Below are 22,728 nucleotides of genomic sequence, written 5' to 3' on the forward strand. Positions count from 1 at the left end.
ACACACACACACACATACACTTCTATTACATAATAAAATAAATGAAATAAATATAATTCTGGGCAACAATATTCTGCGCAGACGCATAACGCTCGACGTTTGAACGCTCCCTGCCATGTAAAGGCGCCTTAACGGTCGGGCAAACTGGCTTGTGAACACTCGACGTTGATTTGTTGGTTCTAAAAGTTAAAACCAATCATGTTCGATTGAGATCGCTGAATGCGTCCAATAATCCAGAAGTGCGTTCGAAAATTTAATTTATAGCGTTTTCGAATGTAGTAGATTTAATCGCTCTGATTAGCGATTAATGACGTCATTGCATCATCTCTGCCAATAAAAGATTTGAATTTATAGTAAAATAGTGATTAATTGATGAAAACCTGTTCATTCAAAAACGCTATTAATTTAATTTAATTGTTTTATAAAAGAAAAGTCCCTATATCCGTCACAAAGCTTTTTTTCTTCCTTGATTTTCATATTATGAAAATTTGTCTTTTGAAATGCGACCAACTTGTCATTAGAAATATGCACCTGCTTTGTTCTGATTGGTCAATCAAAGTCATTCAACATTTGTAACTATGAAACTGATAGGCTTTTATACCGCTTACTCAATTGCGCATGCGTAGAGTTTGTCCTATTCGCTGCTATTCTATCACAGGATGTGCGCAAGGATCGTATAGGATCCTGTAGGAAAAAGCTGATCTGCGTTGCGTACATGGTGATCAGTTTTGTGGTCTCGATTTCTTGTGTTTTCGTAATTGATCGCAAGAGGATTTATTGCGTTGTATAAATTGATATTCAAGTTTCAAAATAAAACGTAATAGTTGTGTGGAACGAGACGAGGACGCTCATTCGAGTGATTTATGAGAATAATTTGTTGACTGGAATTTACTTCTCTGCAGCCATTGATGATGAGTCGATCTTACACATGCGGCCAAAATAGTAAGCAAATATTTTGGCATATGCCGTTTCGCAATATTCTATTTCTCTGCGCGCATTATATTCTGATTTACATTTCTCTCTTTCTTTCTTTTTCCCCTTATCTTTTTTTTAGCTCTATTCATCTCTTTCTTTCAACTTGATGCTATGCGCACACGCACACTCGCAACATGTGCTAATTTATAGATGCAAATTGTATTCTATTAAAATTTTTCAAGCATTATCTATTAGAAATTTTACAGAATAATGAACAAAACGATAGACATATATAACAAATAGTATTGTTGACATATAGAAACATCTTTTAGTTACATAAAAATATATATTGTATTTAAAAATATCTTTTATTATTTTATTATTTTTATTATTAAGTTGTTTAGATTAAATAATTATATATAGACAACAAATATAATTTATGTGCATTGTTTTTTATAAATAATTTTCTTTTTTATTACAGAGAAATCCTTACAAAAAAAGGAATATGTATATACAGTCTTCATAAAAAGATTATCACAATAATCCTCCACATAATATAATTATATATTTATATGTATATATACATATATATGTGTGTCTTTATTATGTTTATGTATGGCATAAATGCATTACGTATACACTGAACCAAAGATATAGATAATCATGTTGGAGAACCAATTATTAGCAAAAACGATGAATAGCGACAATAAAGATAATAATCTGACTCCAGAATCGGAACATAAATTATTTATAAATTTGACTCCATTGGATAATAGTAGATTCTTTTTGAAACAACGATTTAGATCCAGAGTGCTCAGTAAATCAGTTCCACTAAAAAGTACAAGTTTGCTTCGCCATAAAATGAATAGATCCTTAAACTTTGATATTATTAGTCCAAGGAAGGATAATTTATTAAAATATTCAAGTTCATATTTAGACATAGATTCTTTTGATGCAGGCAAATCATTGCGAGACTTATCTAGATCGGCTAAAATAATGAGAGCACTTAGTTTCAATCGTGATTCGTTTTACCACAGAAACATGAATATAAAAAAGTCATTAAATTTTGGTTCATCTCCAAGTCCACAAAAGACCAGCAATTTTGATATGGGTTCTCCTGCTGATTCAATTACTGACACATCGTCATCAATATTAGATAAATCCTTGAGGCTCGATTCAAGTTCAAGTGATTCAGTCGCCAGCAGCATGTTAGTTGCATCTTTAGAGTCAATTGATGAAAATCAGAATCAAACGCCTCAACAAAATCGAAAAATTGCTAAAATGTCGAGCAGTAAAAGGATTAATACAGAAGAAAATGTGAACAGGTCAGGATCATCATCCTGTTCTACATCGTCATTACGAAGCAACCTCAAAGAAAAAATCGACAATATCGTACATATATCACAAACACCTGATTTACAATCCTTCAAACGACAGAATAGATCAAGAGCACTTGGCTGTAATATAGTTGCAAGTACACCCAGGAATTTGTCCCAGGAATTCAATCAGGATGAACATAACAGGTCACATACACCTGACAACATGATGCATTTAATCCCAGAAAGTATGAGTGCTATCAAGAAGAGCCACAAAAAGGTATTATATAGTTTGTGAAATATTGCAGTTTTCTTTCCTCTTTTATTTTTTCGTTTTCAAACTATTTTGTGTAAATATAAATATATATATCGCTACAACTTTGTACATTTAATTATCACTTTGGTAAAATTAGATATATAAATGTAAATATTTTATAATTTCTTCTCAGAAATCGATATATTGAGCAACATTTTATATAACATATAGTTTTATAATTACACATGCATGACGATATGTATTTTTTCATAATTATTATATTGTATATCATGAGCAGCAATAATTGACATGTTGATGAAAATTTGGGAAATATTTTAGAAAATATGGAAAGCAAACTTTTTAAAATTTCATAAATAATCCATATTTCTAGCAATTCTGAGGCATTATATATTTATAACTTTATAACTGATACATTAACATTTCCATTCTAACAGGAGAAGTTATATGGTCATGAAGAACGATCATTTACACAGCAAAAAAATGTTTCTGCCCAAAACAAAGACATATATACAAATTTGGAATCAATAACAATGGATATATCTGAAATTGCTAGCTGTAGTAAGGTTTCCATAAAAGAATCTCAGAAAAAAAATAAAACTATTAAGAAAACACTTATTTATGATTCAGACGATGAACTTTCTGAAACTGGAGTTATCAAGCACAATGCACAGCGAAAAACTTCGTTAAGGAAAAAGAATTTTTTGATGAACAGATTGAACGAAATAGAAGATGATAAAATACAGGACATGGATTCGAGTGATTGTGAGAGATGTGAAAAAAATATACAACATAGAGACAGCACACATCTCACAAATTATGACGATAAAAAAGATCATTCTGCGCAAAATATCTGCGATAAGAATACATGTCAACCATTCTCGCAAAAAGAATTTTCAAGTATTTATAATGTCAATGTAATGGATGAGGACAAAGCAATATCTTCAGAACACAACAATCTTCAGAATTCCACTGTTTCTCAACATTCTAATAGAGCGACTACACCTGAAAATAACATAAATATTAAAGAGCATATATTTACGGAATCGATTAAAAAATCGCATAAGAAGATTAAACATGAAAATAGAAAATCTTCATCAAAAGCCAAGATTCTCTACCAGAAAATAGAAACAGCACAATCTGAAGTATCAGTTGAAAATACTTTTAATGATAATCAATGTAAAGATGTTAAAAATGAAGCAGCTGTTGCAGTTTGCGCCTTAAGCTCGCAGAATGCTGATCGGCCGAGCACACCTGAAAACATAAATTCAAGCAGACTCTTACTATCTGATTTTAAATCAGTTAAAAAGTCACACAAAAAAGACAAGTACAGCAAAAGAGTTTCCGGTCTCGCTAAATGCCATAAATATCACCATGAGTATCGTAAAAAATATGACAATTCATTACAAGATAATAGATATGAAGAAAGAAATACTAGTAAAACTTTATATAGGAATGAATCATTTGAGGCAAATGAATCTCTTGATGTTTCACCCAAAAAGAAGAAAAAGTCGATGAATGTGTCCTTTGAAAACGGAGTACACAAATTATTATATTCTTCCAAATCACCATCTTTGAGATGTAACAATACAAATGATGAATTTAAAATTTATACTCCTACCAGAAAAGTAATGTCAACAAGTCAATTTACAGTTACAAATCGTGTTTGTGCAGACGAAATATCGCAGGAACAAGATAAACCTGCACAAATTACATCAAAAGAAATCGATTGTTTTAGATGTACGACGCCAGTCGCACGTTGTTTGAAAAAACCAAGAGAAAGCGAAGATTTTACATATGCTAACACTAAAAAACTTGAAATTAATACATCTGTTTCGAGTGATGGATCAGCGGATGTTGCAGATCTGAAAGACAAAAATGGTAGATCAACTCCGGTAAATATGTCAACGATAGAATTACTTTGTAATATAGATTCTATTAAAAAATCACATAAGAAAGATAAGCATAGTCGTGGTATATGCAAGAGACCAATTTTGTGGAAGGAAGAATCATATTCCGAAAAAACTAGAAATGTCAATTTTACAAGTATGTTGAAGCAACATACGTCCTTAAAACATATGGATGTCGATAATGATTGTGCTAAAACGGGAACGTGCAGTAATACGCGTGATGAAGAGAAGGAGAAGAGCAAATGCTATGAAGAAATTATTTACAATGATCTTCAACCATCTACAAGCCGAGCAAGAGACTATATTGATGTAAAAACCGTGAAAAAATCAGAACTGAATACAACACCTCCAAATGATTTAAACGCAACGAACTTTGTCAAGTTGTTGCATACGATTTCCATTAAAAAATCGCATAAAAAGGAACGTGACTGTAACGCACAAGCTAAGTACATTTTGATGAACAAGGAACACGAATTGTCTGATGATGGATCAATATTCGACGAAGAGGATAAATTAAATTTTACTGAAAACTAAACACACACAGAGATAGTGATAATGAAATAATGTATATATAAACTAGAATAAGAACAATTAAACTACTATTTTATTTGCGGACAAGAAAGTAAACCATACAAGGAAATTGAACATTATATTTATTTTGAATTCTGTTAGTGCATGTCTGTTTATTTATTTCGATGATATCTTATCGAAATGTTTGTTCTAGTAAACTGAATTATTTTACAGGGAACATTTTGTATACTTAGCACTCTTACATATTTAAAAATGTGTTAAACAACTATAAAATATAGTTGTTTGCTAGTTATCTTAGAATTGTTTGTTCATATACTTGAATCAAGTCAACAAATAATAAATGAACAAATATATTATACCTATGAATATAGTATAACTGAAATAATTAAATATATATATATATATATATATATATATATATATATATATATATATATATATCATACATACATACATTAAAAATGAATTGGTATATCTGGAGTGAAAGATTCAAATTAATTATATAATAAAATATATGCATATATACATACAATATATACATATATGTATACTTCAACTAATGCACTAATAGTATTCGAAATATATATGCTAATGCTGTTTAATTCTCAGCATTATCTATTCAAGGTATAGAATAGACTTAACGTTCTTTCTTAGATTAATATATCTTTCTGACTCTTTCTTCTCTCTCTCTCTCTCTCTTTCTGTATCGTTTTTATGGAATATTTTTACTTATGAATTTTTAAGTCTGTTACAACATACTTGACTTCGATAATATTAGTTTCTGTAGATTTTATATATTGCATTTTTTGTTATATTTTTGTATATAATTTATAAAAAGAAATACTTAAAAAAAACACGCAATTATTTCAATAATATTTGAATGTTACGTGTGCATTTGGGTTCATACCAAGCTTAGAGTATATTAGCTTATGATAGTTACATATATTTAAACAATTACACATTAAACATTAAAAATTATTCATTAAGTATTATGATGGCATTAAACATGAACAGTGGTTAGAATATCTAAATAGTTAGGATATTGATTGATAATCTATATCTTTGTAATATTGTATATAAGATATTAAAACAAATACACAATTTTCTACTTGATTAATATATACAAAAGCTTTCTTTTCTTTATATACATATATATGTGTGTGTGCGTGTGTATAGGAAGGGAGAGAGGTGTGGTATCCAAGATATATATTTTCAAAGATTTTATTATAATTAATCGATCATATTATGAAAAATATCTGAAAAAAGATAACTATGATAAGTTTCTCTCTACTTATGTAAAGTATTATTTTCTTTATATCTTTAGTATTTTTTTTTTTTGTATATAATCTCAACAATAAATTCTCAATACATTGTTTAATGGCTTTTATAGATATAATTATGATATAATTATTATGTTTACCACATCTATAATTATAACTACAGCATATATAGTTAGAATTACAAAATATAATGATATATTTTTACAACAAATGAAACTATATATATAAGATGTTATACAATATTATAACATGTTTGGCCCTTTGAAAATATTTTTATAAAAAAAAGGGAAATGTATATAATATGCAGAGAAATGATCTAGAAGGAGTGAAAAAAAGATATGAGATGCATCAATTGTAGAGTAAACACAAAACAAGAAATGTTTGAAATATAAATGTAACAAGAATCTCAAGAAAATTTGAATAGAAAAAGGTACATTATCTAACGCAAACAAATTAATAAATAAAAAAGAGTGGTATAAAAATCTATAAAATCATCTGAACAAATGGCTACAATTAAGAAATAAAAAGAATCAGTTATAAAACCATTATACAGAGAAGAGATAGGTACACAGAATCTAAAGTTAAAAATTAAAAGACAGAGTGAATGTTTATAGAATAACCCGCTCTACTTAGATTTTGATAAAAATACATTTAATCGATGCCTTTTTGAATAAAAATAAAGATTTGAAAAATAAAAATCGTCGCTCGATAACGTAAAAAAAAAAAAAAAAATTTAATCGTTAAAGATACCATGCACTTTTGAAGGCTGGGAAATCTATCATATTGATGAAATTCTGGCGACAAGCATGCGCAGCAATAAAAAGGTACACAAAATTTGAATAAAAATTGGTACTTCCACACATTTACTATTTATCGTTTATTAAATCCTAATTAAATGATACCGTACCCCACGGGGGTATTTATGTTTTCAGTAGGATTTTCGAACGCACCTTGCATAAGCTGGTACCGGAAGAACAGTATGGAAGACATCTCGAGACCTCTAGAGAAATTAGCGTGACCATAAACGTGTAAAACTTATAGATGGAACAGTGTTACTAAATGGGCGCCATTTTTCGCGCATGCGCGATATAACGGTGAGATAACAAGGAAATTTTCGTTCCTTTCGTCCAATCAGACGTTTCGAATTTGTAATACCAAATAAAATGTATCCTTCCTCACATCTTCGTACTAATTTTTTTCAGTTCCTTGCAGCACTTTGTAGTTAGTTTCTTGCGGTGTTCTTCCGGTGCCAGCTATTAGCTCGCGCACGTTGTATATTGCTCTATTGGCGAAGTCCACGTTTCGTGTCGTAAGACTTAAAGGTACAGTTTTGATATATTCGAATTTATATAAGAAAATAATATTTCTTATTTAGAATTATTCGAACATTGATGAATTGAAATAATTAACGTATTTGCCCGATTGCTTTTTATAATTCGGCGTATCGTTGGATGCCTTCAGTTACGTCGCAACTCAGTCGTCTTAAGGGCGCGTATAAATATATGCAAAGTAATATCTAATCGTTGTTTTCTACTTTTTTTAATATATTTTTCTGAAAAAATGATAAAAACGTTTGATATAAAAAACTCGATTTCTCTCACACACACACACCAAATACAATAGGGGTTATACCGTTTGAATATAAATACATTTTATAGATAATGTGTGTGTCTTTACTATATAAAATACGAAATATATATATCAATTATCACGTTTCGCGCGAATGCTACTTTATATACAAAACCAATATATTATAACACTTGGTAATTTTAGATACACATTTAGAATTTGTTCTTTCATGATGATTTTTTCACCATCTTTCGACTGAATGTTTGTGATGGTATATAATTTGTACTGAGCATAATTAGCATTTAGAATAATTATGTTAAATTAGTTCTATTAGTCTTCTAATAATCTACACTTTGCAGAATGCGTTACGTGGCCGCTTATATGTTGGCTGTTTTGGGAGGCAAAGCCTCGCCAAGCCAAAATGATATTGAAAAGATTTTATCATCGGTCGGAATTGAAACAGATGCTGAAAAACTAAAAAAAGTTATTTCGGAATTGAACGGAAAGAGCATCGATGAATTGATTGCCAAGGGTATGTCGACATATTTTTTGCAACACTATCTTACTATCTACTTAAAAGAATGTATACGCTATTTTTCTACAAGACAAACTAAATATAATCGTGTGATTTTAGGCAGGGAAAAATTGTCGTCCATGCCAGTTGGCGGTGCAGCTGCTGCGGGTGCTGCTGCAGCTCCTGCCGCTGCAGCTCCTGTTGAAGAAAAGAAAGGTACATTTATTTCTGCATTAATTTTAAAAGTCACACCACTATTTGTAGTAATGCAAATAGTAATATTAACATATTTATACTTTATATTTATAATAATATCCCTAATACAAATAATTTTTATTTTAACAGAAGAAAAGAAGCCTGCTAAAGAAGAATCTGAATCTGAAGACGATGACATGGGCTTTGGTCTGTTTGACTAAAAACGTCTTTTTTTTTTTTTTTTTTATCGTCATCAAAAGAAAGCATGCTACATTCTGTGGCAGTGGTATAAATGGTGACAACAAAATATTGTATAAAATGTACAAATTAAACAAAATTAATACTACTGCTGGAGAATAAAGCATATTTTACATTATTTAATTTCTGTGTGTCTGCCCTCTCTCGAGATTATCTTTCGTGTCTCTTAGTTATGAACAGTAATGCGTTAATATTCGTAAAATTTTATACAATGATAACCTTTAGAATACTTAACAGAAAAAAAAAATTATAATTAGAGAGGCAAAGAGAAGGGAATTTCTCTAATCCTATTGTGTATATGGAACATTGTAGTCTCATTCGTAGTGGCGCAGAGGACGAGTAGGGGAAGGGAAGGGGGTGATGCGCGAGATTTACCACTGAATCCAATCGTGTCAAATCGCGCCTGTATTCTTCCGCTAGTGTGGAGGCGCTCGTAGAATTCAACACGATCTCACGCTAATTGTGCAAGAAAGATAGAAAGAATAACGGTATTAATTAACAATTAATCGACGATATATATTTATAGTGTGACTTGTGTGACGCGAGGTGCGGTTAAAACGCGAAGAACCGCCAAGAAATTCTCATACGCGGGAACTATTTCGAGATAGAGGGGCGGCGTTGGCGGCCATGATGGGTGTCAGCGGCGAGTAGCATTCGATCTCCAGTCAGTTGGTTTTGCGCTTTTAATGATTGATACCGAGCATTCGGGGATAAAAGGCGCACGATAATCGGGAATAGGTCGTAAGTAGATTGCAGTCGGGAGGTTTGCGTTGGCCGTACGGCTGATCGATCCGTCGAAGAAGAGAAGCGGCTAAAAAAAAATCTCTCTTGGAGATTTTTTCGAATATATTTCGGCAAAAATGACGCAGCTACTACCCATAAGGTTTCAAGAACACCTTCAGGTACGTCATCTATATTTCCTCGCTAAGGTATTTCTCTCGAGGACGAGGAACGGAGACTCGTCAATCTAACGCGATGCTAGGATCTATATCAGCCTTTTTTTTTTTTTCTTCCTTTCTCGGATACTTTCTCAACGATCGCTTCTCGCGAGACTAACTTTTCCTCGTTTCGAATCGTATATCGACGGCATACTCGTCTGTGTTCTTTTCCAACGGAAGTGCAATTTCTCGCGATTGACGTTACTTTGACAGTCCCGATGACCTCGTACATCTCGCGTATGATTCAATGACATTACTCGGCTCGTTAAATGGCTCGTGCGTTCGCAGCTGCGCTCGTACGGCGAATTTCGTGGCACAGGTTAATCATCCCCGATACACGCTCAATTGACGTGTATCACGGATAAAGCGGACAAATCGAGTTACGTACTTACTTTTCATCAATGAATGACGGGTCCAAGATTATCGTGGATCTATCGTTGGCGCATACGCCCCTTGCTTCCGCTTTTACCGAAACTTAATATTTCTTATCGAATATTCTTTTTTTCCTCCTTTTCCCATCTGTTATTCTACGATTTCCAAATTTTTGTATTAATAGTAATTTTTCTTGTTAAATATAAGAAATAATTTTTTAAGATATAAATCCTGTATGTACTACTTGTAATAAATACTTTATATATATTTTTTGTAGAATTGCATTTAGCAACATATAACTATTGCATTAACATTACGATATTGTTGTTATGAGATTATAAAGTTAACTTTATATTTTACTATAATTTTGTGGTTATATTAGTAATAGTATATTTACGTAATCAGCACAGTACAATATGACTCATTTACTATTAGAGAAAAATATAAGTTGATATACTGTTTCTAATAGACATCTCAATAGCTTTGAGATAGTTATATGTAAAAAAATCATTATTAATAAAATTACTTTGATAATAAAGAGTTCTTTTCCAGAGAATAAACGAAAATTGGCTATACAATTAGTTCACAATATATATCCTTGATTGTGCACAGAAATTATTATAGGAGCTTGAAGAATATGAAAAAAAGAAGCATTATTTATCTGTTATTTCTTATTTTTATAGCTTACAGCTGTGGGAATTAATGCCAGTAATGTCAGCTTTAATACACTTACTATGGAATCTGATAAATTCATTTGTGTTAGAGAAAAGGTTGGTGACACTGCCCAGGTAGTTATTATCGATATGAACGATTCTGCCAATCCTATCAGAAGACCAATATCTGCTGATTCTGCAATTATGAATCCAGCTAGTAAAGTCATCGCTCTAAAAGGTATGTGCACACATAGGAAAAAGCCTTCGGCAATATGAAATAAAACTTGTGAGAGAGAGAGAGAGGAGAGAGAGAGATTAATTTTGCGTTAGTAGTCCAAAAAATAAAATGTATTAATTTGTATGATTTTTCTTTAAAAAAAATGTATTGTAATTTTTTCTATAACAATGAAAATATTAGAAGAATGAAAATATGTAAATAAAACTTATCACAAAAGATAAATATCTGTTTTTGTTTGATTAGCTATGAAGACACTTCAGATTTTCAACATTGAAATGAAGTCAAAAATGAAAGCTCATACAATGACGGAGGATGTAGTCTTTTGGAAATGGATATCACTAAACACATTGGCATTAGTAACAGAAACTGCGGTGTATCACTGGTCCATGGAGGGCGATTCGACGCCGAATAAAATGTTCGAACGTCATTCGTCGTTAAACGGTTGCCAGATTATCAATTACAGAACAGATCCGAAACAAACGTGGCTGTTATTGATCGGTATTTCGGCGCAACATAACAGAGTTGTCGGCGCTATGCAGCTTTACTCCGTGGAACGGAAATGCTCGCAACCGATCGAGGGGCATGCTGCCTCCTTCGCTCAATTCAAGATGGAAGGAAATGCAGAACCCAGCAATCTGTTTTGTTTCGCTGTTAGGACAGTCCAAGGAGCGAAGCTTCATATCATCGAAGTGGGTCAACCGCCCGCCGGTAACCATCCGTTTCCAAAGAAAGCGGTTGATGTATTCTTTCCGCCTGAAGCCGGAAATGATTTCCCCGTCGCTATGCAAGTTAGCTCCAAGTACGATGTCATATATTTAATCACAAAATACGGTTATATACATATGTACGATATCGAGTCGGCGACCTGTATATTTATGAATCGTATCTCGGGAGAGACTATCTTTGTCACTGCCCCGCACGAAGCCTCCGGTGGTATAATAGGAGTAAATCGAAAGGGTCAAGTCTTATCCGTTTCCGTGGACGAAGAGAACATAATCCCATACATCAACGGAGTGTTACAGAATTCGGAATTGGCATTAAGAATGGCCGTGAGAAACAACTTATCAGGAGCCGAGGACTTGTTCGTAAGGAAATTCAATATGCTTTTCCAAAATGGCCAGTACGCGGAGGCAGCAAAAGTTGCAGCTAATGCTCCTAAAGGAATACTTCGAACACCTGCGACTATTCAACGATTTCAACAGGTTCCGACTACTCAAGGCCAAACATCACCTCTTTTACAATATTTCGGTATTCTTTTGGATCAGGGACAGTTGAACAAGTATGAATCGTTGGAACTATGTCGTCCGGTACTAGTTCAGAACCGTAAACAACTGCTGGAGAAGTGGCTGAAGGAAGATAAGCTGGAATGCAGCGAAGAATTGGGGGATCTAGTAAAACAAGCGGATCCTACATTGGCGCTTAGTGTTTACCTGAGAGCCAACGTTCCCAACAAGGTTATACAATGCTTCGCGGAGACCGGCCAATTTCAAAAGATCGTTCTCTACGCCAAGAAGGTCTCGTATACACCCGACTATATATTTCTCTTGCGGAACGTCATGAGGATTAATCCCGATCAAGGTGTAGCATTCGCGCAGATGCTGGTTCAAGACGACGAACCGTTGGCCGATATCAATCAAATTGTCGATATATTTATGGAGCAAAACATGGTGCAGCAGTGTACGGCATTCCTGCTAGACGCACTCAAAAACAATCGACCGAGCGAAGGTGCTTTACAGACCCGTCTCTTAGAGATGAATTTAATGTCCGCTCCGCAAGTCGCTGACGCTATATTAGGCAATCAGATGTTTACCCATTACGATCGAGCTCATGTCGCGCAATTGTGCGAGAAGGCTGGCTTGCTGCAACGCGCACTCGAACATTATACCGATTTATACGACATTAAGAGAGCAGTAGTGCATACACACTTGCTCTCTCCCGATTGGCTCGTAGGTTTCTTCGGGACTTTGTCCGTAGAAGATTCCCTTGAATGCTTGAAAGCCATGATGACAGCCAATATAAGACAGAATTTGCAAATCTGCATACAAATCGCGACCAAGTATCACGAGCAGCTGACAACTAAAGCGCTGATAGATCTGTTCGAAAGCTTCAAGTCTTACGAAGGTTTGTTTTACTTTTTGGGTTCTATTGTAAACTTTAGCCAGGATCAAGAAGTGCACTTCAAGTACATTCAGGCGGCGTGCAAGACCGGTCAAATCAAGGAAGTGGAACGCATATGTCGGGAGAGCAACTGTTACAATCCAGAACGCGTTAAAAATTTCCTGAAGGAAGCGAAATTATCCGATCAACTGCCGTTGATAATCGTATGCGATCGATTCGATTTTGTTCATGATCTCGTTCTCTATCTCTATCGCAATAACTTGCAAAAATATATCGAGATATATGTCCAGAAAGTCAATCCGTCGCGTTTACCCGTGGTCGTGGGCGGTCTGTTGGACGTTGACTGCTCGGAGGATATCATTAAGAACTTGATACTGGTGGTGCGCGGACAATTTTCCACTGACGAATTGGTCGAGGAGGTCGAGAAGAGAAATCGGCTGAAGCTCTTGCTGCCGTGGTTGGAATCTCGCGTTCATGAGGGCTGCGTAGAGCCTGCTACGCACAACGCACTAGCCAAGATTTACATCGACAGTAACAACAATCCTGAAAGATTTCTCAAAGAGAATCAATTTTACGACAGCAGAGTCGTTGGCAAGTATTGCGAGAAACGTGATCCTCATTTGGCTTGCATCGCATATGAGCGCGGTCAATGTGATCGCGAACTGATAAGCGTATGTAACGAGAATAGTCTGTTCAAGAGCGAGGCGAGATACCTAGTGAGACGCAGAGACCCCGATCTCTGGGCGGAAGTGCTTTTAGAGAGCAATCCGTACAAGCGACCATTGATCGATCAAGTTGTTCAGACGGCATTATCCGAGACACAAGATCCCGAAGATATATCGGTTACTGTCAAAGCTTTTATGACTGCTGATCTGCCTAACGAGCTGATCGAACTTCTCGAGAAGATTGTGCTGGACAGCAGTGTTTTCAGCGATCATCGTAACTTGCAGAATCTTCTAATACTAACGGCCATCAAGGCCGATCGTACGCGTGTTATGGAGTATATTAATCGTTTAGATAATTATGACGCTCCGGATATTGCCAATATTGCCATTAACAATGAGCTTTACGAAGAAGCATTTGCTATCTTCAAAAAGTTTGATGTCAACACCTCAGCTATCCAGGTTCTAATTGAGCAGGTCGGCAACTTGGACAGAGCTTATGAATTTGCAGAAAGGTATACGATATATGTGTGTATGCATGTATATATATTCTCTTGGTGTTTATACAATACATATAAACAAACTGTTTTACGCGTTATAGATGCAACGAGTCGCCAGTATGGTCACAACTCGCAAGGGCTCAATTACAGCAGGGTTTGGTCAAGGAAGCAATCGACAGCTTTATTAAAGCAGACGATCCGTCAGCATATGTAGACGTAGTCGAAACCGCGCATCGGACTTCACATTGGGAAGACTTGGTCCGCTATCTTCAAATGGCTCGTAAAAAGGCACGCGAGTCTTTCATCGAGAGCGAACTGATATATGCGTACGCGCGAACTAATAGACTTGCGGATCTCGAGGAATTTATATCTGGCCCAAATCACGCTGATATACAGAAGGTAAAAAAAATCATTTGTATTCGAAAGCAATTGAGCGAAAGCAATTTGAGAGATTTCCGTTGGATCTATTCTTTTTCTTTCTTGTAGATCGGCGATAGATGTTTCGACGATAAGATGTACGATGCCGCAAAGCTCCTCTACAACAACGTATCGAACTTTGCGCGACTGGCAATAACGCTCGTTCATCTGAAGGAATTTCAAGGCGCCGTCGATAGCGCGCGCAAAGCCAACTCGACGCGCACTTGGAAGGAAGTTTGTTTCGCTTGCGTGGATAGCGGTGAATTTCGTTTAGCTCAAATGTGCGGCCTGCACATAGTCGTACACGCGGACGAGCTGGAAGATCTAATCAATTACTATCAAGATCGCGGACACTTTGAGGAACTCATTAATCTTCTCGAGGCTGCTTTAGGACTCGAACGAGCTCATATGGGAATGTTTACCGAACTAGCTATTCTCTATAGTAAATACAAACCTCAACGAATGAGGGAACACTTGGAACTTTTCTGGTCGCGTGTCAATATACCGAAGGTAGGTTTTGTTTTGACCCGATTGCTAATTACTTAAGAGAATCGCTAATTACTTAAGGGAAAATGATTTATTTACTTTAGGTGCTACGTGCGGCGGAACAAGCACATCTGTGGGCCGAGCTGGTATTTTTGTATGATAAATATGAGGAATATGACAACGCGGTTCTCGCGATGATGCAACATCCTACGGAAGCTTGGCGAGAAGGTCATTTCAAAGACGTAATTACTAAAGTCGCAAACGTTGAACTCTACTATAAGGCTATACAGTTCTACGTAGAATATAAACCCCTTCTTCTAAACGATATTCTGCTCGTGCTTGCTCCGCGTATGGATCATACTAGATCAGTGGCGTACTTTACGAGAACCGGTCATTTGCAACTAGTGAAACCGTACTTGAGATCAGTTCAAGCTCTCAACAACAAAGCTATTAATGAAGCGTTGAATGGCTTGTTGATTGATGAAGAGGATTACCAGGGTCTCCGAACGTCGATCGATGCGTTCGATAATTTTGATAATATCGCATTAGCGCAGCAACTCGAGAAACATGAATTGATCGAATTCAGAAGAATCGCCGCATACTTGTACAAGGGAAATAATAGATGGAAGCAGTCTGTAGAACTTTGCAAGAAGGACCGACTCTTCAGGTTGCATGATTATCTGTTGAAGAATATTTGTATACAAATGTATAATCTCTTTTAATCGCTAATTTAATAATAGGGATGCTATGGAATACGCTGCGGAATCTCGGAATGCAGAAGTCGCTGAGGAATTGCTCGAGTGGTTCTTAGAGAGAGGTTCAAAGGACTGCTTTGCAGCATGCCTGTTTCATTGCTACGATTTACTTCATCCAGATGTTATCTTAGAACTCGCTTGGAGACATCGTATTTTACATTTCGCGATGCCGTATCTTATACAAGTTGCACGGGAATATATCACCAAGGTAAACAAAAATATGGTCCAGCTATACATTTAATTCTTTATATCATGCACACTGACATTATTCATATAATATTCAATATATTGGATGTAGGTTGATAAATTAGAAGAGTCGGAAAGTCGACGCGTCGAAGAAACTGATCATCAGGAACATAAGCCTATGATTATGCGTAAGTAATTTCGCAATAATTTCATAAATATTGCGCTTGAAGGGACAATATATTGTTTCCTACATTAACAATATTTTTCTCTGTTGCATATGATTGTCATGACCACAGCGGAACCTCAGCTAATGTTGACTGCAGGGCCTGGAATGATGGCACCCGGCTATGCACCTCAAAACGTATACGGTACACCCGCACAAGTGTACGCGTCCACCGCAGCCTATCAAGGTTACGGTATGTGAAATACATTTAACAGGACAGATCAACAAAGTCTACTTTTCTATAAAGTTTAGGTAGAATGAAATATATTGTTTGGTTAGCTTATTAATATATCGTATCAATAAAGCGCGAATACGAATTATAATATCATTAGAAACATAAAGAAATTGCCACGTTTAGAGATCATGAATACAAATAATGTAACAAATAATAACGAAATATATTATAGAGAGGAGAAGGCTATCACACGCTATCTAAATGTGAATTATTGTTATTTGTGAAAGAGATGTCAAGGAGTAAAACTATCATATTTCATGGTTCAAATTGTTGTTATTTAATCCAGAGAGATCTTGTGAACAATATTGGAACGATCTTGAAAACAATATTATTTTAAAAAAATAAAAGGAAAAGTTACTTTTTTTTCTTTTTTTTTTTTTTTTAAATGTGATACTGATTGTTGCACAGTCGGAGTATAAAAAAGTATACATTATATGTATGTACATTGTGTGTAAGCAGGATATAATTTTTCTCTTTGCTTGCACACATATACGTGCGTCTATGTGCCTTTCTTTTGGCTATTAATGAGAAGCAAGCTTTTTTCGGCGATATCGAATTCTAGATGAAACGAAATCAACTGTAGACTTTTAAATCACGATTTCCATAACTACAATTACACACTGCTTTTTATTCAGTAAAATTTTTTTTTGATTTGTTTCAATATCCTCATCTATATCAAGAAATTTTCAACTTTAAAAGTTAATCTCTCTCTTTTTTTTCTTTTTTTGTCTTGCAAATATGTAATAGCTCATTGTAAGAAATATACATTTTAGAAACATCGTAGCGTGTGGTAAATCATGATAAAAATGAAGAGTGTCCTCGCAAAACTGTAACAAGAGTATCTTTTAGATTGAATAGATCATGTATATCAATATTGTAATGAGACAAGATCCTTCAAAAAATGGAGAAAATCTGTAGACATTTCAGAATATGTTGGCGTTTATAGTACATAAACATCGTTCTAGATCTACTTGTATGTATATTTGCTTAAATAGAGGTACATATTTGCAGTTAATTTAATTTGCATAAACGAACGACACAAAAACGAATAATTATAGATACTGAAATTGATGGTAAGATCTTATTATCTTACTAATGTATTGAAATATATAAAATAGTTTGAATTTTCGTCCGATCTTCGTATGTATCATGCTTTCGATTTTTTGTTATTTGCTATGCAAGTGAAGACAGTTATTATTTAGAGTTGGAGATATATAAAGATATTTAAGAATTGGAACAAAGTATAATATACCCACGAGATCGTCTCTATTACGTCGTACGTATGTTTTAGTAGTATTTTCTACTCGTTTTGATTTCATGTAGTATGTGTGCATAGTATCTTATTTGAAATTATTAATCGTTAATCATTATATAGCTTGTTACAAACTATGCCTAAATTGTGCAAGTATTAAGATAAATTAGATCGCAATACTTCTAGAAAATGACAAAGCCATGTTGTATCTCTGTTATACATTCATGTTTTTTTAAAATATTTATGTTGCGTGTATGAAGTGCTACATTGATGCATCAAGATCAATACATGGCAGAAAACGAAGAAAAACAGATATTAATTTTGTAATACATCTTACCTTTAACATTCCTAAAGTTGCCCCTGCTGCGTAATTTTATATCATCTAGTGATATCGCGTTTATGTTATATCTTAAGATATAATGGTTTATATAATATATAATCTTTATTTTAAAGTACGAAGCGAAAGTTAATTATATTGCCCGACGAAATAGTCGGGTTATTACTAGGTTATTACTTCAAATAAAAATTTATATGTAATAGTAAAAGAGCAGATATATGACGTGTTTTCTTCATCACACTTTATTCATCTCTATTGTTCAAAACTTTCATCTTGCTACTCCACAGTTGATCGTGCTGATCCAGCTGTGTATATATCATAAAAATGTTATGTCGAATAAAGGTCAAAAACCATATGACCTGGTATTATTTCACTCTGATCTAAATTTAGCCAATGAAATTGTAGATCGATTAACAAATATAGTTATTGTACTAATTGAAAATAATTATCACCATATCAGTGTCATATTTGGCTACTGTGGTTCTAAATGCAATATGGGTGAAAAAAAAGACACTTCCAAAATATAAATACATTATTGTTTAGTAGCATATTTCTCCATAGATATATGCAAAGTATACACACACACACACACACACACACACACACACACACACACACACACATATATATATATACACAAACATTATATATAAATATAAAATACTATATTATATAAAATAATGTATAATGTAACATGTAAGTAGTAAATATATCAATTCTGTAATTGTAATATTCTATAATAATAATCTACAGAAGAATAATGAAAGATATGGAAATAAATAATTTTAAAACATCTGCATGAAATTAAGCAAAGTTGAGCAAAAGAATTATTGTCATTAATTATATATATATATAATCTATAGATTAATTTTTATTACATTCTTTCAAGTATTTTGCGAGATAACTTCTTTATGAAAATTCTTGTTAATTTAAATCGTACATCTCTATAAAGGATAATATCATTGAATTTATTAGTATATTATATTATAAACATTTACAACATCACAATTGAACTATTCTTGTATTTTTGTATTTTTTAACTGCTCGTTCTACAGGTCTTATAGAGAGTTGCCGTCCAAATGCTTTTAATATTACACCATTGTCTAAATGAATACGAATTTTCACCACATCTTTTGGTATTGCTGAAAATAAAATTTAGTAAAAAAAAAGTGTTATTGACAATACAGAAAAAAAACTATAAATTTTTAGAGAAAGGAAACTAAGTTTATATCTTAGAATATATATTATATATAGTATGTTTCTACTACAGGAAAATCACATATATCTGCAAATGTATTTGACAACACTTGTCGCTTACTTCGAATAACATTGTCCAGCCCACAAATCCTAAAAGTATTTTTTGTATCTTGTATGATAATCCCTGTAAGTCCTACCAAAGTCGGGCATTTTGATCTATCAATTGAAATTTTAGCACCGTGAAAATCAGCTTTTATCAATTGCTGATTTACATTTTCCCAATTTGGATTATTAGAGTTTTCAGGTATATTAATAAATGATTCAACACCGAGCATTTTTCGCATATAGTTCAACCACAATTGGTTTAAGGGCAAAAGATCAGAATATTTTATTTGATTCTTGTGACTAACTTTGCCCAAATCAAGATGTAATCTTTTCCTAGCTGATAAGAATTTGCCTCTGTGATCTCTTTTTCGCTTACGCTTTACTTTGAACTTATTAAATATAAAGGTCTGAAAATTTACACATGAAAAAATAACACTTCAGTTAATCAATCTGTATAATTGGCTCTTCCGTTCATCTTGTTACAAACATACCTTTCGCATCTCGTCTGAGATAGATTTGCAATCGGATGGTGGCAACAAGTTTTGCAAAAAGTTGACAACATATTGCTCACTGTTTTCACAGATCTTAATGCTATCAGTTAGATTCCTGGGAAGTGGCGTGCACAATTCTGAAAATAATAGTTGATATTTGAATAGGAGAAAAGAGGAATTATGTATTTGTATTGCTAAACATATTATATATTTGATTGATATTTACTCCTTTGTTGCGACATAGTTTTGTCACACGTTCAATTTTAAATAAATTCAATTTGTTTGTGCAATATATCGAGTGTAAACAGCCTGTTTTAGATGATGGGCGGCACATGATGTTTACATCACGATAGATGACGACCTTTTTTGCGCATGTGTAACGTATGGGAGATGAAGGAACAAATCTCGCGCATGCGTTGTAGCCAAAATAGTTTTGTTGTAAGAAATCTAACCTAATGTTACTTTCATCTCTTATATCGCTTTTAATTCTTTATAGCATCAATTAACGATTTTTATGTTTCAAATCCTTTTTTTTATATCAAAAAGTGTCGAATATATTTTTATTAAAATTAAAAATGAGCGAGTTAAATTAAACATTTATCGACAGTTTCACTCTGAAAGAATGTAAAGTGATAAAGGTGTAATATTAGTCGCCGAAAAATCGCGATAATAATGACGAAACAAATTACGACAGTGCTAATAGATCTCAGTGGAACATTACATATCGATAACACAATTATTCCAGGCGCTGTGCAAGCGTTAAATAGGTATATTGTACATATTTTTAATGTCTAATTGGAATGTACATAAGGCCCGTTCCACTTAACGATCGCAACGCTCACGATATCATTTCATCTTTGTTATTCATCGAAACAACAGATAATGCTCGCGAGTATTGTGATCGTCAAGTGGAACGCGCCCATACCGTACATATATGTCGTATCGTATGTATATATGTATATGATATACAACCATGCAAGATATACCGGCAATTTAAACAGCGCAATCTCTGTAAAAATGATCCAATTTTAAGTTTCTCGATAAAAAAATGGAAATTCATTTTCTTTCTCTTTTCTGTACGACTTTGCAAAATTAATTAAATTTTTCTTATACAGAACTAATGATAATAAAAAGTCTGTTTTTAATGACAATGGTTTCTTTGATCATCGTGATGTCTTGTTCAAGAATTGATATATATATATCACATCTTATAATATATTAATAAATTTTTAAACTTTCAACTAATAAATGATTGCTCGTAAAGAAGAATTTCTCGCGAATTAATATTGCAACGGTCATCAAGCAATGTTTCATTGTTTATTTAATATCAAGAAAATTTTAGCCTTTCAGAATCACGAATTTAAACTTGTAATCTAGGCTACGACATGCAAATTTGTCGATTAAGTTCGTCACAAATACTACCAAAGAGTCAAGCAATTGCTTGTATGAGCGTCTGACAAAACTTGGATTCGACTTGCAGAAGGATGAAATCTTTAGTTCTTTATTTGCGGCGAGAAAATTGATTATTTCTCGGCAGTTGAAGCCATTACTGTTAATTGATCCAGCAGCGATGGACGACTTTCAAGATTTAGTAACGGATGATGTACCAAATGCAGTGGTTATTGGCTTAGCGCCAAGTAAATTTAATTATGATGAGTTAAACAAAGCGTTCAGGTATAGTATCACATCTTTATCATTGTCTTACAAATTAAGCACATAAAAATATAATATAAAAACATGACATACAATTTCAGATTGCTTTTGGATGGTGCGTCGCTCATAGCTATTCATGAAGGACGATATTACAAACGTCCTGATGGTTTAGCTTTAGGTCCTGGAGCATTTATCAAAGGTTTAGAATATTCCAGCAATGTGAAAGCGGAAGTTGTTGGTAAACCGACTACAGAATTTTTTAAAGCAGCTTTAGAAGATGTAGACCCAGGACAGGCTATAATGATTGGAGATGTAATATTCCAAATAACATATCCTTTTTTTGTACTTACTTCTAATTTTTTTGTGTTATATTGTAAATTTATGATTAGGATGTGAAAGATGATGTAGCTGGTGCACAGGCAGCTGGAATTAAAGGTATACTAGTACAAACTGGTAAATATAGAACAGGAGATGAAAAGACGATTACTCCAGGACCAACAAAAGTATGTAGTTCTTTTGTACAAGCCGTCGAGAGTATTCTTGATGGAATTGTTTGAATATTTTTGTTTGAGAAAATTATTAAACAAATAGTAATAGTATTCTTTATTCAAATATTGTTGCACAGGTGGACAAATGTAATCTGTTCTGTATATATTAAATTATATACTTTATTTAAATACTGATTTTTTTTATTTTTTATAGTGTACATAGTTTTCAGTGATACCATATTATCATAAAATGAACGATAAATATAAATAGAAATTAATGTCTATTTTTTTGTGATATGGAGCTTTACATATCTCTTTCATTCTACTTATTAATATAATTAATTTCAATAATAATGTATTACAAATCGGATAAATATGAAAAAGTATTTTCAAGGATGATAGAAATATCGTCTCATTACATACATTTGTAGAAAACTGTAGAAAATTTGACTTGTTTGCTGGAAAATTTAATAAGTTTCATGTCAGAATAGTAAAATGTATTTTACAAAGCAATATGACAAACATTCAATATTTTGCAGAGACGATATTAGTTTAATCTTGTTCTAAAAAATTATAAATTTAATATACATATTTCACTAGATAGCCTTATACATCATAAGTAGTACCACTATAGAAACTACATTAATAAAGCAGGTTTAC

At 33.4% G+C, this 22,728-nt stretch overlaps 5 protein-coding genes and 1 non-coding gene across 6 annotated transcripts; 5 read left to right on the forward strand and 1 right to left on the reverse strand.

The window, feature by feature from the left end:
- The first annotated feature begins 655 nt into the window (after positions 1 to 655).
- On the forward strand, positions 656 to 5,183 carry LOC138935581 (uncharacterized). Its single transcript, XM_070300257.1, has 3 exons — positions 656 to 942; positions 1,397 to 2,511; positions 2,943 to 5,183. The coding sequence occupies exons 2-3, from the start codon at positions 1,579 to 1,581 to the stop codon at positions 4,947 to 4,949; spliced, it is 2,940 nt and encodes a 979-aa protein (XP_070156358.1). The 5' UTR covers positions 656 to 942; positions 1,397 to 1,578; the 3' UTR covers positions 4,950 to 5,183.
- Positions 5,184 to 7,439: 2,256 nt separating this feature from the next.
- On the forward strand, positions 7,440 to 8,880 carry Rplp2 (ribosomal protein LP2). The gene is made up of 4 exons (XM_070300258.1): positions 7,440 to 7,548; positions 8,155 to 8,327; positions 8,430 to 8,525; positions 8,655 to 8,880. Exons 2-4 carry the CDS (start codon positions 8,156 to 8,158, stop codon positions 8,723 to 8,725), a joined length of 339 nt encoding a protein of 112 aa, XP_070156359.1. The 5' UTR covers positions 7,440 to 7,548; position 8,155; the 3' UTR covers positions 8,726 to 8,880.
- LOC138935936 (small nucleolar RNA Me28S-Am982) lies at positions 8,020 to 8,092 on the forward strand. Its single transcript, XR_011447312.1, has one exon. It is a non-coding gene; the product is annotated as a small nucleolar RNA Me28S-Am982 (small nucleolar RNA).
- A 295-nt stretch (positions 8,881 to 9,175) lies between the features above and the next one.
- Positions 9,176 to 18,888, forward strand: Chc (clathrin heavy chain). Its single transcript, XM_070300519.1, has 9 exons — positions 9,176 to 9,664; positions 10,756 to 10,963; positions 11,207 to 14,258; positions 14,345 to 14,642; positions 14,730 to 15,170; positions 15,251 to 15,813; positions 15,887 to 16,109; positions 16,200 to 16,275; positions 16,384 to 18,888. Exons 1-9 carry the CDS (start codon positions 9,623 to 9,625, stop codon positions 16,509 to 16,511), a joined length of 5,031 nt encoding a protein of 1,676 aa, XP_070156620.1. The 5' UTR covers positions 9,176 to 9,622; the 3' UTR covers positions 16,512 to 18,888.
- Positions 18,889 to 18,984: 96 nt separating this feature from the next.
- On the reverse strand, positions 18,985 to 20,776 carry Pop4 (ribonuclease P/MRP subunit POP4). The gene is made up of 4 exons (XM_070300522.1): positions 20,154 to 20,776; positions 19,928 to 20,064; positions 19,453 to 19,843; positions 18,985 to 19,276 (listed from the first exon to the last, which is right to left on the reverse strand). Exons 1-4 carry the CDS (start codon positions 20,167 to 20,169, stop codon positions 19,137 to 19,139), a joined length of 684 nt encoding a protein of 227 aa, XP_070156623.1. The 5' UTR covers positions 20,170 to 20,776; the 3' UTR covers positions 18,985 to 19,136.
- Positions 20,572 to 22,483, forward strand: LOC138935727 (haloacid dehalogenase-like hydrolase domain-containing protein 2). Its single transcript, XM_070300523.1, has 4 exons — positions 20,572 to 20,694; positions 21,305 to 21,601; positions 21,682 to 21,892; positions 21,970 to 22,483. Exons 1-4 carry the CDS (start codon positions 20,600 to 20,602, stop codon positions 22,135 to 22,137), a joined length of 771 nt encoding a protein of 256 aa, XP_070156624.1. The 5' UTR covers positions 20,572 to 20,599; the 3' UTR covers positions 22,138 to 22,483.
- Positions 22,484 to 22,728: the final 245 nt, after the last annotated feature.

Source organism: Polyergus mexicanus, unplaced genomic scaffold, assembly GCF_030449975.1.
Source record: "Polyergus mexicanus isolate NDT 795.1 unplaced genomic scaffold, iyPolMexi1.0 SCAF_8, whole genome shotgun sequence".
Classification (NCBI taxonomy): Eukaryota; Metazoa; Arthropoda; class Insecta; order Hymenoptera; family Formicidae; genus Polyergus; species Polyergus mexicanus.